Source organism: Branchiostoma lanceolatum, chromosome 19 (genome assembly GCF_035083965.1).
Source record: "Branchiostoma lanceolatum isolate klBraLanc5 chromosome 19, klBraLanc5.hap2, whole genome shotgun sequence".
NCBI lineage: Eukaryota > Metazoa > Chordata > Leptocardii > Amphioxiformes > Branchiostomatidae > Branchiostoma > Branchiostoma lanceolatum.
The window spans coordinates 15,275,526-15,293,617 of NC_089740.1; the positions used below are offsets into that span (position 1 = coordinate 15,275,526).

At 41.9% G+C, this 18,092-nt stretch overlaps 2 protein-coding genes across 20 annotated transcripts in view; both read right to left on the bottom strand.

Moving 5' to 3' along the window:
* Positions 1-18,092, bottom strand: part of LOC136425461 (talin-1-like) — a 158,448-nt gene that overhangs the window by 109,990 nt on the left and 30,366 nt on the right. For 18 of the 19 annotated variants that reach the window (XM_066414329.1, XM_066414328.1, XM_066414325.1 and 15 more), the window contains exons 3-5: positions 2,250-2,418; positions 1,742-1,839; positions 1,197-1,271 (exon numbers count right to left, since the gene is read on the bottom strand). In XM_066414329.1, the coding sequence (XP_066270426.1) occupies positions 1,197-1,271; positions 1,742-1,839; positions 2,250-2,385 (309 nt within the window). In that variant the 5' untranslated portion in view covers positions 2,386-2,418. Of the gene's footprint in view, positions 1-1,196; positions 1,272-1,741; positions 1,840-2,249; positions 2,419-14,125; positions 14,347-18,092 lie in introns of those variants that run through there. The other variant, XM_066414322.1, reaches the window with a different exon arrangement.
* On the bottom strand, positions 8,116-10,332 carry LOC136425201 (tripartite motif-containing protein 2-like). Its single transcript, XM_066413997.1, has one exon. It carries the CDS (start codon positions 10,330-10,332, stop codon positions 8,290-8,292), a length of 2,043 nt encoding a protein of 680 aa, XP_066270094.1. The 3' UTR covers positions 8,116-8,289.

The window sequence follows — 18,092 nt, forward strand, 5'->3', positions numbered from 1 at the left end:
AGTTTCAGGCTGATGAACGGATCTAAGTGGCTTCAGCACTCAGCTAATTTAGTTTGCAGGCGAGGCTGTCGATAAATCGTCAAGGCGCTGTCGATAAAGCGACAAACGACGGCGCTACGCAAGACAGACGAGCTGGCGGATGGCCCCTACTGACCCTGCATCAGTTTAATTAAGTTCAGTTTGGCCGTGGGACACTTTGTCATGAGGGAACACTGGAACAGGGTGGGTCTCTTCTACAGAAGGCTGTACAAAGGTAAACCATGGACAGTAGGGTACGCAGGTTGGCACAGGACAAAAAAAAACTGTGCAGGTATTTTTGACGTCTACTTACAAAATTATGAATGTACACTTTGTCATGGGTAGAACACTAGAACAGGGTGGGTCTCTTCTACAGAAGGCTGTAAGAAGGTAGTACATGGATAGTAGCTTGGAAATACTACCTGCATATACAATGTATGCAGGTTAGTGCAGGAATGACTGGAGTTGTGTCTACCTGCACCAAACCTGTACTGTAACTCAGCTTTGCTGTAGGGCTACTTTGTCAAGGGTGGAACACTTCTAGAACAGGGTGGGTCTCTTCTACAGAAGGCTGTACAAAGGTTAACCATGGACAGAAGGGTTGTATATACGGTATGCAGGTTGGCACAGGGATATAAAAAGCTGTGCAGGTATTTTTTGATCTACTTACAAAATAATACTATGTATATTTTGTCATGGGTAGAACACTAGAACAGGGTGGGTTTCTTCTATAGAAGGCTGCACAAAGGTAAAACCTGGACAGAAGCCTGGAGATACCACCTGCATTTTAGTGCAGGTTAGTGCAGGTATGACTGGAGTTGTGTCTACCACGACCCAACCTGTATTGTAACTCAGCTTTGCTGTGGGGCTACTTTGTTAAGGGTGAAACACTAGAACAGGGCGGGTCTCTTCTACAGAAGGCTGTACAAAGGTAGTACATGGATAGTAGCTTGGAAATACCACCTGCATATATGCAGGCTAGTGCAGGTACATGTATGACTGGAGTTGTGTCTACCTGCACCAAACCTGTACTGTAACTCAGCTTTGCTGTAGGGCTACTTTGTCAAGGGTGGAACACTAGAACAAGGGTAGGTCTCTTGTACAGAAGGCTGTACAAAGGTAAAACATGTACACTAGGGCTGGACAGGAAAAGAAAGAAAATAAGATGTTCTACCCACCATGACTGTCTTGACTGTTCCGTCCAACATTCTGACCTTCAGCGGCCGGTGTTTCTTCTTATATTCCAACAAATCCTGAGAAAACACAAGGAGAAAACTTTAAAAAGTTTACTCCTAGAATACTTTTTCTATCTTGCACCAGCAAAGTAAACATCTCATCATAGAAGCATTTCTTTGGAAACAGATGATGAACATGTTTAATTTCATATGCCATGTGTAACTTCACTTATTGTCTATACTATCCAAGAACAAGTTGTACAGCATCCACCATAATAATAGTCAAATTTGAAAAACGACATTCCCACATTGAGTGCTATCATTGGTAAGTATTTTTCTTAAAGTGTTGTCTAAGTTACATATATTTCATTTTCACACCAAGTGCTGGTACAATGTACAAACTCCACTGCAATTTGGGACAGAAAGTTACATTTACTTTACTTTCACACCAAGTACTGGCAACATGTATGCATTCCTTTGTTATTTGGGACAAAAAGCACATTTCTGTTGAACCCTCCTTGTGTTACCCCGTTCCCAGACGGCCTTACCCCGCTCCTGAGCAGGTAGTAGTCCAGCGTTCGCCCCGCCTCCAGCCACACACCCTTCTTAGGGTCCTCGTCCGCCAGGAACATTCCAAACTCTGTGGCTGCGGGGGGGACAGACGGAGAGAAAAAGTTAAGTAAAGTAAAAGTTTATTGCACAACCAATGTAACAGAAAAATGAAGTGTTAATATTATCCAATGGCTTCATACGAAGAAACAACAATTTGTAAATCAAATATTCTTAGTACATCCTTTCAATATCTACCTTTAACAAGAAGATCAAATCGCTTACAATGAAAAATGATACCTCTTTGATTTGGTAAGGCATGATTTTAAAAAATCTAAAAAGCCATCCCTGATTGGTTTGAGTTCTTCTAGCTGTCTGTGATTGGTTAAAACAACAGTATCAAATATCTTAAGCCATCACTGATTGGATGAGATGTAATTACGAAAATGTGAAGCTATCTCTGATTGGATGAGAAAATGTAAGGCCATCTGTGATTGGCTGGCGTACCATTTCCCATCTGTGCCTCTGGTATCCTCTCGCGGATCATGCGGCAGGCGTCGTACACGATGGTGGAGGGCTCGAATTGCATAGTCTTCACCACGTTGGCGTGCTTCACCGAGATCTTCAGCGAGAGAGACGCCATCTTGGTCTCCTTCTTAAGTGTTCACCTCAAAATCTGCAGAAGACAAGACAAGAAACATCGTTAGTTTTCAAGAAAGTCATGTGGGTTGTGCAATCAGGTCCTCAGTTATCCTGAAGACAAGTAGTATCCAGTATTTTTTGACTGCACTGCTGTGGGGGTACCAAGGATCATGATGTGTTGAGAAAAGTTTTTGCTGTAGAGTTTACATGATGTTGATTATGGATGCTTAAAACAGACTTTGAGCGTGACAACTGAACACACAAAATAATCAATGAAGTGAAATAATCTGTCAAACAATATAAGATGCTGCTAGACTTCTAACGTGCGGTACCAAACAATTCTACAAGGGATATACAACTACACTACTTACAGTTCAGTTTGTGCAACAGAGAGATGATACATGTACATGTATCTATATAAGAATTATTAAACTTCTTAGACTACCACGAAATACAACCAAAGCTCAGAGAGTGATTTCTAAGTTCCTACTTGCAAGCTAGACAACAGCGGCACTGAGGAATAAAACATGACACACGACTACAGTGCTACATAACTCCAGCTGTTGGACATAAATTATCATCATCCCAAAATATCAACCTGACGACCGTCACATAAAACTGGGATGACTCCCCGGATATGATTAAGTATGATAAGACATCTTAACAGCTGTAGTGGCTCCTCCAGACTCTATAACGATAAAATACAAGACGTCTTTATGTCTTCTCTACTGCCCCTAGGAAAATATTTTTCTTATCGTTCTAAGACCCTTTCAAATCCTTTAAGTCAGCCTGAAGTTTAATTTAGGTGCATCAAGTATCTTGACTCACCGCTTAACTCCTGAATCGATTGATTATCAATATCTCGATCTTTAAGTTAAAGTATAAGTTTTTGCGATTATTTCTAGAGGTCTGACTGTAACACAAATGACAAAGAAGTTATACCCAAATGAGGACAAATACATTAACTTAGATACCTAGAGTAAAAAAAGAAAACTATGCTGCTTAATCTATACTCATCTATAATTTACATTCTATAATAAATCATACCAGGATCTTACATTAGAACCCAAGATTCCTTTCTATATATGAGAACATTTGTATATGTTTTAGAACCCAAAATTCCTATATTAGAAAGTGACTTCTTTGATTCAAAATGAAACCAGAAGCCGCTAGTATCACTGCAACTTGTGTTTAACCTTCTCTCTGCTACCTTAACCCGTAAGAAGGCAACAGTGAAGCCAAAAGGCGGCCTAAGTGTGGAAAAGGTTAACATGTCTGCAGGGTGAGTGACTCATCCCTCTAACACAGTTTAACCTTCTCCCTGCTACCTTAGCCCGTAACCCAGGCAACCGTGAAGCCAAAAGGCCACCTTAGCATGATAGAGGTTAACATGTCTGCAGTGAGTGACTCATTCCTGTAATACAGTTAGTGCTCCAGATAAGGACCGATGCTACAGATTTCTGAGAAATGTGTTTCATAAAGACAATTAATATAGATATTATGAGTCACTCCAGCCTAATCTGTGACAAACTGAAAGGCCTCACTGGAAAGACTCAGATATTGATGATACAATACACTTACCGGTAGTTAGAGATAAATTCTTGAATGAATAATATTTCGAGAAGCTCAAAGAGTTTGATCTCTATGTACAATGTATACAGTAGCCCATATCAGACAATTATTGTTTTAATGAATGGATATCTGTTTGTACAATATGAAAGTAGAGACCCTTCTAGATAAACAACATTTTTGTTTAGAATGAGATACATTTTTCAACTACTCATACATCAACGATGACTACAAAATTCATCCAAATTTCCTTTGAAACTACATGTACTACCCAAGTGACAAAATCATTTCCAGCCGAAAGTTTCTACACAGCAAACCCCAAACCACAGATTATTTTCTTTACAAAAGATCAATGTCAAAACAGGAACTACACCACTTCCCCTGGCTCTGTAGCAAGATTACACCACTAACAACCACCACCAGCCCCACCGCACACGCAGTTACACTAACAATCCACAATGGAACCCAAACACCACCCACATACATACATGTATCCCTGGTGCTGCCTACGTGGTCAAAGAGCCTTCATGGTGAAGGCCTGACCGTTACAATTACATGTACATAGCCAGGGCTGGAAATACTGTGCACCCAAAACTGGAGCTGTTCACCTACATATTGACTGTGGCTGTGTGCATGCACCAGTGAACCTAGATATTTGTGTAGGATTATACATGTAAAGGCTACTAAAGGTACTATCCTATTTTTGTACACGAGCACACAACATATTCTTGACATTCAAGTGTCATGAAAAACCTTGCATCAATTTTTAAACATTTTGAAGTTCACAGTAGAATTTCACATTCAAGCCCTGAAGAGAGGCAAGATCTTAAGAGAGATTATGCTAACATTCTACTGTGTTTTATGTGAATGTGCACCCAACATTTTTCTTGTGCACCTAGGTTTTTAGGCTAGCTATAGGTGCTTCCAAAACTGTATTTCGAGCCCTGCGTTACGCATGTTTTCACTAACATTAATCACTAAGAAAAGATCTGGGTTGCGCTCTTTCCATTTTGGGGTTGGCCAGTGTGGTGTGGACATGCCTGGCATTGGGGGCAGGGACCTGTGGGTACAGGAATAGCACTGGGAAAACATGGCCGAGAGTTCAGGAAAATAAAATAAATAAGTTCAGGCCAACAACAGTCAGACAGCATACAGGAGAAAACTAAATATGAAAGTGTATTCAGATGATATTCATATAGCAGATACATTTGTTACAGTAGATGTTACTGGCATTGGGGGCAGGGACCTGTGGGTACAGGAATAGACCTGGGAAAACATGACAGAGTTCAGTAAAATAAAATAAATAAGTTCAGGCCAACAACAGTCAGACAGCATACAGCATATAGAAGAAAACTAAATATGAAAGTGTATTCAGATGATATTCATATAGTAGATACATTTGTTACAGTAGATGTTACTGGCATTGGGGGCAGGGACCTATATAATGGGTACAGGAATAGACCTGGGAAAACATGGTAGAGAGTTCAGGAAAATAAAATAAATAAGTTCAGGCCAACAACAGTCAGGCAGCATACAGAATATAGGAGAAAAGTAAATATGAAAGTGTATTTAGATAATATTCATATAGTAGATACATTTGTAGATGTAACTGGCATTGGGGCAGGGACTTACATGTATATGAATGGGTACTGGAATAGCATATGAAAAACAGAGATGAGAGTTCAGGCCACAACAACTTTAACGGTCAGACATCACACAGCATACGAGTGGAGATGGGAAAGGAAATACATGTACAATTTTTGTATATCTCGATAATATTTATAGTAGATAGATGTTACTATTATTGGTCAGATGTCCATACAAAGATCTCTGTACTTTTTTGGTGTCAATAAAGTTATGAATGGCACATAACATTCTACAAGCGAAAAGTCATATATAACTCTGCAAAAGAGTTGGGATATATAATATTATGTAATCCTTTTTTCCCCAAAATTTTATAAGTTTGTGATAGGTTTGTAAACATTAAAAACTTTAATGTGACCTAAGAGGAAAAAGGAGGTTTTGGGGTTTTTAAAATTTAGAGTTGATTTTGTTATAAATCAGATCATTTGGTAGTTTGTAGACCTTGGCCTCAGACTGAAGTCATACAATCTCTCTCTGATTATCTCAAAGATCTTTAAGGAAACTTGATCTCTGATCTGTGATGACATGTCTTTTCAGTCCCATTCCTGCTTGGTGGCTGGTGTGAATAAATAAGACAACTTTACAAAGCTACGAATACATTTTACTTCGTTCATTTGGTAGTTTATAGACCCTGAGAGAGTGACACGATCTCTCATATTTCTCAAAGGATCTGTATGGAAATTAATCTGTGAACTGTCGTGACATCTCTTTTTTCAGTCCCATCCCTGTTTGTTCGCTTGTGTGAACAAGACAACTTTACAAAAAATAGATTTTATTTCATTCATTTGGTAGTTTATAGACCCTGATCATGAGAGGGTGACACAATCTCTCATATTTCTCAAAGGATCTGTATGGAAATTAATCTGTGAACCGTGATGACATCTCTTTTTCAGTCCCATCCCTGATTGTTCGCTTGTGTGAACAAGTCAAATAGACAACTTAAAAAAAAAAGATTTTGTTACATTCATTTGGTAGTTAATACTTTTTAAAGACTCGGGAAGGGCACAATCTCTCAGATTTCTCAAAGCATCTTTAAGGAAACTTGATCTGTGACCCGTGATGACATGTCCTTTCAGCCCCATCCCTGGCACCCTTCCTAAGCTTCCTTCCTGCCCCCCTGTCCCCAGGTCACCCTAACTGTAGGCGTTTCATTTCCTGTGCCTTAACTTAGAAAGGTCTGAGGAGATGACAGTTTCTACAGGATATTAAGTATTCTGTCAAGGTCAAGTCGTTTGTCAAGGTCGCTGTCTTAAGAATAGAGCTGGATGTCAAGAATTTGTAAAGGAGTCATATTCGGTACCAAGAATGTTCCTTGTAGGGTGTGGTTGCTGAAGATGCAGAAATTCTTGTTACGGCCACAATAATTAATCCTCTTGGTGTCAAAATACATCACATCTACTAGGATCCTAGTAATCTGTAATTAAGAATAAAGCTGCTAGGGGGCTTAAAACTAGTTCATGCCCTACCCACAAACTGCAAAACGTAGAAAAGCCTTAATATGTAAAATCCTGTCATGAAATGTCCTCTAACTGTCACAGTGTCCGTATTCATAAACATAAACAACGACCAAAAACAGCATAAAAATATCTTGTACAAAACATCTTAGTATCAAGGTACAGTCAAATCTGTACTACAAGCGACCACCTCTACATGTAAATACTCTTTTCCCATTGACACAGGAGTCCTGTTCATAGTAACCTGTCCATACAGACCAGATTGTATCTGTCCCAAGTGGTCTTCTTGTAACTAGGGATGCATACCTCAACCCACGTTCATGAGTTTTGCGTTCATTTTGAACGTTCGTTTTATGAGTTCAGATTCAGTCCAGCGTTTAGGAATGCATCCCTAACTGTAACCACAAGTTGATTTATCAATCGAACTCTCTTTCTCTACACGTAACATAGCATTACATGTAACCTGTTGTACAGTAACTTGGCACCAGACTTCCATCCCCGTTATGACTATGCCATGACTCCCTGCCCCCTGCCTTGACTCCTGCACTAATTATACCTCCCGTCCTGACACAGTATGGCAGACATGTCACTGATCCTGTCAGAAATGTCCACATCACAAACTCACACATAACCAATATCACGTCCGTTTGGGTAGGGCCTGACACATCATTCTTTCAATCAAAGATAACAAACAAACCAGCAATCAAAACTGGTCACTTTTAAATTTGAAATGTAATTAGCATTATTGTTACTACAAATTGACCTCGACACAGACAAAATGCTGCGCTTAACCGATAGGGGGGAGTTGTAAATGCTACAAAATTAATGACAATGACCTTGGATTGGACGACCTTGATATTGTTTAAATTTGGAAGGTGCAGCGTCCCTAAATAGGGTCATTGCCACTGTTATTTCATTGCACACTGGGCACCATCACCCCCCCCCCCCCCCAACAAAAATGCACACACACACAAGTATTGTAGCGGCCAGCAATTCTGCTTCTAGATCACTGAGTTAGAGGTAGAAAACACTTATGTAGAAACAAGTTGCTCAACATACACATATGAATTTTTCTATCTGATTTATTTCTGGCTGAACAATGATATTATTCAATCACCTACATGTTGAACATGTCACAAATTCACAAATAACACTGTACAAGCACAACAAGTTTCTGTGAATTAACAAGCAATTGTTACAACATAAATGAGCATTGCTCAGTTGGTATTGATGACACTTTAGCTCCCCAAAACAGTGACTTTATGGTCCACACAATTAGTGACCACCAGCTGTCCCTGTGGTGCCATGGCAAGAGCGTTTGGGAACTTCAAACCAGTAGCGATATGTTTAAGGAACCTGCCTGTCTTGTCGAACATTGCCATACGTCCATTTATGGAATCTACGACAATGACGTTACCTGCCCTGTCTGTACAGATGCCACCAGCTTGGTGTATCTGCCCTCCGTCACTTCCCCCACCTCCAAACTGTTTCACACGCTCTCCCTGCTCATTGTACACATGAACACAGTCTTTCTCACAATCCGACACAAGAATGTTCCCTTCCTGGTCCATGGTCATGTACACTGGGTATACCATCTCCCCATAGAAAAAACCCATTTCCTCCAGAAATGTCCCGTCTGGCCTGTATGCTCGCAGGAAACCCACATCATCAGCGTCTTCCTGATTAGTAAGTTGTCCTGATGGGCGGTTGACAATAATCCGGTTCAGCTTTGTGTCCACTACAATTCCTCTAGCAATTGGAAACTCTGGAAACTTCTGTATGCCAAACTTCCTCAGCACCCTGCCCTGTTTGGTATACTGCGCGACAAAGCAGAAATGTGTGAAATGCTGACCAATGCAAGGTTTCTTTAGGGGGCCTCGCTCTATGTACCCCACCACCCACAGGTTCCCCTCCCCGTCCAGGGCCACATCCCAAGGTTCCATCTCCTCCCCATCTGGCACGATGGTTGGAAACTGATTGATAAATGTTCCCTGCAGGGTGAAGACTTGGATTCTCTTGTTCTCCCTGTCTGCTACAAAGATCTCCCCTTCCTCTGACACTGTAACACCCCGAGGGTCTTTGAACTTCCCAGGTTGTGTCCCCTCTCCACCAAATGTCACCATGGTAGTCTCTGCTGTAGGTGCTGCTGAGATAGCTTCAGATAGGAGAGACCGCACATATCCTAACCCTTCCACTGGGGTGTCTGTGGGCTGGAAGACAACTCGCTGGGTGTGCACAGGACTTGGTACTGCTTTTTTACGGTATTTTCCTACCACCTCTGTCATCCTGGTCTGCTGGGTAGAAAAATTGACCTGTACTTGCTTCATTTCTTGCTCTGCTCCATCACAGGCAGCAGACAGTTCATTAATATCTGCCGAAACTGCATCACTACTGTCCTGCACAACTTTGATATGCATCCTGTGATTCTGTTCAGCTTCAGCCAAGAGGTGGTCCTTTGACTCCGTAAATTTTTGTACCATTTGGTTGTACGTCTGAACAATACTGTTATCTGTTTGCTCTTTTTGTTCCTTCATGTTTTTTTCCTGCTCTCTTAAGCCATGAAGAAAGGTACAGTAACTTTCCAGGATGTTCCTTCCTTCATCAATCAACGCCTGAACTGAGGCTCTTTGTACCTGTATGTTTTTTTTGAGGCTCATAGTAGGATGTCCATCATGGTTTTCTTCAATGCAGTCAACACACAAAGGCACTTGGCACTGTTTACAGTAGAGTTTGAGTTCCTCAGAGGGGTGAAGACTACACATGCTCCCAGGTTGGGGTTGTTCCCTTGTTTCCCCTGACAGTGTAGCCTGGTTTTGCAGCCTCTCACACAGACTTGCAAAGTCTTCTAAGGCTTTTTTCTGGGTTATTGTGACATGATCGCTGTGTATTTCATCCAAACACTTGTTACAAACAGGCACAGAACATTGCTTACAGTAGAGCTTGACTTCCTCAGAGGGGTGAAAACTGCACCTGTTTCCAGACTGGGGTTGTTCCTTTGTTTCCTCTGACAATGTAGCTTGATCCTGGAGCCTCTCACACAAATTTCTAACCAAGAGACTGTCAGGAAAACCTGCAACCCCCTGACGTGGCATCCTGACCCTACGACGGCAGTTTGGGCACAGGAAACGGGCTTTACCCCCTGCATGGTCCTGTAGACAGTCCTGACAGAAGGTGTGCTGACAGGGCAGCACCTTGGGCCTGGTGAACAGCTCCAGGCAGATGCTGCAGGACAGTTTTTTTTCGTGGATTTGTGTTCCTAAAGTTGATGGTGCAGCCGCCATTTTGCTGTCCTTTCCAGCCCACTTAGGTTACAATTCCACCTACATGTTGTGTAACTGCCAGTGAAGGCTATTGTGTAACTGGCTCCTTGATTACACATATCAGGTTTCACACCTGACCTTACAAATACAATGGTGAAATACCTGCCTACTACATGTGCAGGGCAACACCTTATGGGCTAAGCAACAGATGCACTGCAGTTCATGTAGCAGGCTTCACAATGATTGATTCATGATTGAACCAGCATCACTAGTTGATCATGTCATGAAGTTCAGATTTTTTTTTACCTTTCAGGTGAAGATTTTGTCTGTCCCAACAAGCAAATTTCTGTCCGAGGACGGAAGGTCCTGGAGACAGCCCTGCATTGAACACCAAACAAAGTCCCAATGCAAACATGTAAATGCTCTTGAAATCTCTGTCCCTTCAAACCAATTTAAGAGGTCTTGTGGGATAGAATTAGAACAACTAGCTATAGGAGGAACACACAGGGTTTAAACCTTCTCTGACTGGTTAACTTTATATACTGTAGAAGGAAATATGTTCAGCAACCCTACACAACACTGTTATTAACAGCCTCTCTTCCTCTAAAATAGCCAGGAATCTGTTATCCTTATCTGCCCAATTAACTCCTGAAGTATTTAAACAGTCCTGTTGACCCTTTGGTGGCTTGTATACCCAGGAATCAACTTTCACTGGTAAAATAGGAGTCAAATTTCACTCACCCAAAGCTCTGTGTTTGCACCGTGCAATCCTGATTTCATGGATAAAGACATACCAATTTAATTGGTTCTGAGATTCTGAAAATTCTGATGCTGAACAAAAAGATGACCATGAAAACAGAGTATGATCATACTTCCGATCATAATATCATCAGGTTGGTAGAACATACTTTAGGATATTGGAGATTCTTTTTACATAACCAGTAAATCTCACCTGCTGACGTTTCGATGTCTGTCAGACACCTTCTTCAGAGCTTCTGACTTGAGTATGATCGTACAATGAGGGAAAAGTCTTGTACCTACAAGGTCCTACATCAGGTATAATATTCATATCATAACTGACATCTACAATGTATTGCCAAAAACTCCAAAACCTTTGTAATTTTGTGGTAATTTTTGTCATTTTGTAGTCGTTTTTGTCAGTTATTGGCCATCTGTCAAATGCTGGGCACTGGGGAAAAACTTTGGCCATGTATAAGCCTTAAGTAAACTGGATACAAAAGCCACTTCATTGGGACTATAGCGTACTTTGTTATACACACACAAGACAAGGGGTACGCAAACAAACGATTTGACAAGCAAACAATCACAGCTATTAGTCTTTGTGAGGGACATGAAGTAGGTTAATTTTAGCCCACTGGTTCAGGTTTTCTCTGATTTTCTTCCTAAATTTCTTCATCCATCCATCCATCCGATCATTCATTCATTCATTCATTCATTCATTCATTCATTCATTCATTCATTCATCCATCCATCCATCCATCCATCCATCCATCCATCCATCCATCCATCCATCCATCCATCCATCCAGCAATCCATCCATCCAGCAATCCATCCATCCAGCAATCCAGCACACTACCATGCTGGTTCACAAACCTGTCCAGGTTTTCTCTGAGTGTTCTTTTTAGTCTGACAGCCATGTTTGTGTACAGTTAGAACAACACAGGCCATCTGGGCACACTTACATGGTGTGGAAACAGGATTTAAAGGTTGTTGGCCTTTAGTAATTCTGTGCAAGGCCTTACTGTCTTTATTTCATGGGTCACGGATGACATCGTCTTGAAGTAAAACCCCAAATTTGATGCTTAAGTGGAGCAAAATGTGTCACATTAACCTTCAACCAACTAAGGTAGACAATAGGTTACCAGGTACAGCAGCACTGAAAAGGTTAAACTCATTTTGCATAGAATGCTTTACAACATACATATAACCATGTTTCAAATTTTGCATAATTCAATTAAAAATTCCATATTTCTTCACAGGCAAATTAACAACATGGGCTCCCAAACAAAGAGGAAAAAGCTCAAATCTGGAGAAAACCCTGGAAGAAATCAACACAGACAGCCTAACATTTAGAAAGAAACCGACTTCCAATCATTAGAATTCCTTACATCAGACATTCCTACACCAGGAGGAATTTTAAGGGCTGAAAAGCAAAGGTCTTAAAGTAGAAGATGACATCTGTCTCCCAAAAGGGGCAGTGGAAAACACACAGCCCAGGTTTGTATGTCAACACCACGCACCACTTTCCTCCATCGTGTCAACAGTCGGACAGGAAGCGGCTAGGGAAAGTTCAAGACACACTTTCACTTTTAACTTTCACTTCAGCCACCAAGAAACTAGTGAAAGTTCTATATGTACTTTAGCTTTTAAATTTCACATCCACAACCAAAGCTAGGGAAAGTTCTGGGTGTCCTTTCACTTTTAACTTTCACATCTACAACCAAGAAGCTGGGGAAAGTTCTCAATGTACTTTTTTCACATCAACAAAGCTAAGGAAATTTCTGGATGTCCTTTTGGTTTTAAACCTTTCACTTCAAGAACTAGAAGAGAAACTATATGGCAAACTACATATTTGGGGTTTGAAATGCATACTTTGATCCCACCACTTAGAAGTGCATTAATTGTTTATTTCTATGTCCCGCAACTTTGTGTAAACATTTCCTCATATCTATAATTACTTAACCACACGCTGGGAATAGAAATGGTTTCTCTTCCTATTTTCTTTGATTGTGTTACCATAATTTGCGTCTGAAATGTAATTACGGTATTCCTCTTCCTAGAGTACCGTAAACCTTGTAAATTTTGCACACACACAATGTCCTCTTTGTTACATCATGTGTATGAAAAAACTTTCGAACCTCATACATACAACTTGAAACACAAACAAATTTCTACCATGTGTTACAATAGTTTACTTGTAAAATGTACTCATCTGTTTCTACATTACTGTAAAATGTCTAATTTCTGCGCACACAGAGATGAGAAGACAGAGAAACAGAAACAAAGACTTCCTTGATTGTGTGCAACTTGAAACCTAAATAAATTTCTACCCTGTGCCCTAGAAATCTAATCCCGGGAAGGGTATCCTTGTCGGAGCTGCACCGTCTTTCAGGAGAGACGAAAAATGGAGGTCCCGTGTTTGAGGAGGTGCCTCGAGTGCGTTACAACAGCCTCATTACTCACATGGGTACCTACTGGCTTAAATAATACAACCTGGTGAATTATATCTATATCTACTGTAACAGTACTGTAAATCTTCAAATTTCTGCACACACAAAGGAAAGTTTATGTAAGTAAAGACGGGAAGAAAGAGAAACATAGACGTTTGTCAGGCTTCCTCATACCAAAACACAAATAAATTTCTACCTTGCGTTACTGTAATTTGCCTCTACAAGATACTTCATACCTCATTAGAGTACTGTAAAATGTCTAATTTCTGCACACACATACAGGAAAGTCCATGTAAGTAAAGACGGGAAGAAAGAGAAACAGAGACATTTGTCGGGCTGTCAACAGGCGCCCCCCTCCCCCAAACTTGGCAAGGTCGAGACACCAATTTGGCCCCACTCCAGCACCTGGCTTCACTGAAACCTGCTGAAACCTAACACAAAAATATCAGCCAAAAACACACAGAGGATCCAACCTGTGAGTTCGGGTGTAAAACTGGGGGGAAATGAGGGCATAAAAAGACTGTGGGACCGGCTAGGCCCTATTATGGCCTCTGGCTGCCTGGTCACTCACAGTGGATAAAGATAGAGGAGCCAAATCAGGCTGTCAGTCAGTCTCCACTCACCCAACACTCGATGATGTGACTTTCACCGCCCGGACGGAACCCTAACCCTCCGGAATCCCTCCAGGTAAAATCCGACACTCCAACGTTCGTGGAATCCTACATAAGCGTACGGGACGGCGGCAGAACTCCCGAACCAACGTCCCGGTTAGAAACAAGCGTCCCTTCCTCCCCTTGGTAGCAGCATCCTCACTCCTAACCGAGGGACTGCATGCCAGGGTCCGTACAGCTATGTCAGGAATGCCGGCCGCTCGGTGGGTATATATGCCTTCTAAACACACCAGCACCAGGCAGGCTGGGACGGCACCACCAGGACCAACACATCCGGGGACGACACACCGGGCTCGCCACGCCCGCCGTTCTACCATCGTCATGGTAACAACCGGATAACCAATCTCGACGTTGTAACGGAGGAGTCGTCGTTGTTAACACACGGCGTGCAACGGAAGAGAAGTTTAGCGATGTTCTAACACCGTACGGACGGAAGTGAACGTCACACGGAGCAGCGAGTGGAGTGGGGAGACTTTCTGACGGAGGAGACTGGAACAGAAGGGCGATTCTTTCCCGGCCCTGATTAAATTGTCCCGAATGTCGATGAATTATGGATGAAGCGGAGGCTCTAATTGGCTGAATATGTAATGTAATTTGGAGCAGAATTCCATTAACTACACAGTTTTTGTCCCACTAATAACCTAATAAACTGGACCCATGGATCCTGTACCCCCGGCCACACCAACACAGTCAACTGTTTCTTGGCACTTTTAAGGAAACGTAGCACTGAAAAGAGTAGGGTGACTCAGCGTGCATTGGCTAAATACGCGAGCCACTATAGCAAAGAAGCATTGCACTACATACCAGCTAACGAAAAAGCGTAATGCTTCGTCCTCAGTCTGAGGTTTGACCAGGGCTCTAGCCAGCGCCAGTTTTGCCGTAAATTTACGGAACTTTGCTGCGTGTTACGGAAAAAATTCAAGACCAATCCGTAAACCTTGACGGAAAAAAATCGGGAGAAAAGATATAGACAGGGCTTGAACTTTTGCAAAGATCTCCAGAAAAGAAGTGGAAGTTTGAAGCGAGGTCGATTCAGGCCATTTCTATCTTCCGCCGGCGGCAGGTGACAACCCCAAGGTGGCTTCATAGGTAGGTGACAAACGGAGGCGCGGAGGTTGCCAGTGGTTAATTCGTGGGCCGAGAGAAAATCAGCATCGTGTGCCCCCCTCCCCACTACTAGTGCCCCACTACAATTCTGGCCGGTCGCATCGGGCTGACGTTTTTTCGGCTGTTTTCCCCGGTTCACCGCTAGTTATAGCCACACAAAAAATACTCCGATAGTTACCAGGCTTTCCGTATTTTTTTTGGTAAACATTGTTAAAGTTTTACGCCGAGTTACACGCACTCTTCCCGCGAAAACTGATGTTGATAGTTTTAGACCTCAGAATCAGATATCATCTACCAATAACAGCGTTCGTTCACGCCGCGTCGCGGAAAATCGACCAATGACATACAAGTCTCGCGGTTCACGAGAGGTTTTATCAGAAATTGAAATTTGGTGCGAAGATGGGACTTGAATCGACGAACTTTGATCAAATCAAGTGGAAGTTACCGGAGAAATCGACCATGGAAAACATGGAAGGAAAATATTGAACGTCTTTAGGGCGTTCTGTCCAAAGTAGGGTGTCTCATTTCCTACTATATTTAGTACAGGGCGCAAACGGGACCGGTACGACGCGTCGACCGGTGTTGAAAATGTTTTATTTCTGCCGACTTGAATTCACGTGTATATTTGTCAAATAAATAAGAAAGTTTTGTGGTGCTAAATTTCATTTATTTGCCGATTAATCGATTGTATACAACAAGGCCCAATTAATTTTTCACCCAAACTTGCCCCTCAAAATGCTGGAGAAAGCGTTTCAGAGGGTCTAGATTTAAAAATGTCCCGGGGGGGAATACCCCCGGACCTCGCGCCTTCGGCGCTCGATATGTTAGGTTTGTACAAAATTTTAGGGCTTACGGGATAAAATTTCAGGCTGGCTAGAGCCCTGGGTTTGACCGTTTTTCCTTTACCTTTTACGATAGAGTAACCTTTAAGCAGGTCTTTCAGTTGGCAAGACAGTATGTGTATACTGTATCCATGGCCACTAGATGGCCAATGGGCACTGTTTCAGCCCATGGATACTGTCTATTGCCAACCGGAAGACCTGCTAGGCAATTAGGATAGAGAGGAAGATCAGAGTATACGGAACAAGAACAAAACTAATTTCCCATGTATCTTTAGCAGAGTTGAAAGTTTTTGTCCTCAAAATAGTTAAATACCAACCCAAAAGCTACATGTGCAACCCAGATTCCCGCATCAGATTCTACAAACGGATTTCAATCACCATTTTCACATCTCTATTGTATTTTGTTTCCCTTTTCAGGATTTACAGGCACTAGACCCAACATGATCCTCCTGTCTTAGAGATGTATACAGCATATATACAAATGTACACCGACAGAAGGACTATGCTGGGTTTACAGACAGGATCCTAAATGGGGAGAACAAAAAATGGCCATCGTGGCCAGGTGGTCTTTATACAGAGTTAGTCACTGGTACAGGGAGTTCATACCTTCAGGCTCCAGACATATGTATCATTTGGACACACTGGTACAATTTCAGCCACCTACTAGACTCCCATAACTAGTTATAATAGGTAGAAGTGGATCCGGGAAAATATTGACTACAGTTCAGACATATATATCTTCAGAATTAGATACTCGTGTGCAACGTCATATGGAGTGTTCATAGCTCCCCGGCCATATAGACACATATTTCATCAGGATTAGATATATACTCTAGTACAATTTCAGCCCCTACTTTAACTGGAAGTAGGTCAGGTAGACTAATGACTATTGTGCCTTAAATGCACTTAAGTTCGCAATTTTGGGTAGGGAGAAAACAGAGTGTACGCAGTGGTTTAAAGTTTGCGGTTCAAAAAATTGAAGTAGACTGGCAGACAACAAAGCAAGGTTTTCGCGGCGGTTTAAAGTTTACAACGAAAAGATTACTGCGAAGACGGCGAACATAAAACCAGTGCAAACATACTCGTAGTTACAGTACTGCCAGTTCCAGACTGATTAAACTGCACAGTGCAGCCCCTGTGCCGCTGCCACAGGGGACCAGGATTAACTACAGTAACGTAATAAAGCTAATCACCCCCCAACCCTGTATGGTCAACCTGTGACATCACAGCGTTAAAATATACCAACCTAACAAAGGAATACATAGGCAGGTGGAAATGAGTACCTAGTCTAAGTTAGGAACGTCCCTCGGATAGGACGTTAAATGGAGGTCCCGTGTTTGGGGAGAGCCACACCCCACGTACGTTAAAGAACCCACCACACCTTTTGAAACAGAGAAGGGGCATGCCCCGGTGTGCGATGGTCCAAAAACCTTACAGCCAGTTGATACATGTCAGTAGTTGCCGATTCTTCGGCAGATGGACATTACATTGACATTACGGAAGCAGAAGAAGAAGCAATAGGAAATCTAGACTATTCACGTAGAACAGAAATGCAGGGCAGAGTTTCCCATCCAGCTCTAGATGATGTGGCTGTCCCTTTGTCAGGGTGATTAACTTGATTTGATTAAATTAGATTACATTAGCCTGCCTGAAGCTGGATGGTTTATCCTGGTCCCCTGGGTTACAAACTATCTGACTATACCAAACATGACTGTACCCTCCACAATTTTATGACTTAGCAAAAAGTGGTCACTATATACCCACTGTGGATAGGCAGTCACTATAGACATGTACAGTAGTATTGCAATATAGACAGATGGTCACTATACAGTAAAAGCTGGTCATATACATGTATGTATCACAGTTAATCTAACCTATATACGGGTCCAGGAACAAGTGGCCACAGTGGTCATTATGCAAAGGTGGTCAGTAGTACAAGTTTGATGTAACAAACAGCATCACTTATAAGA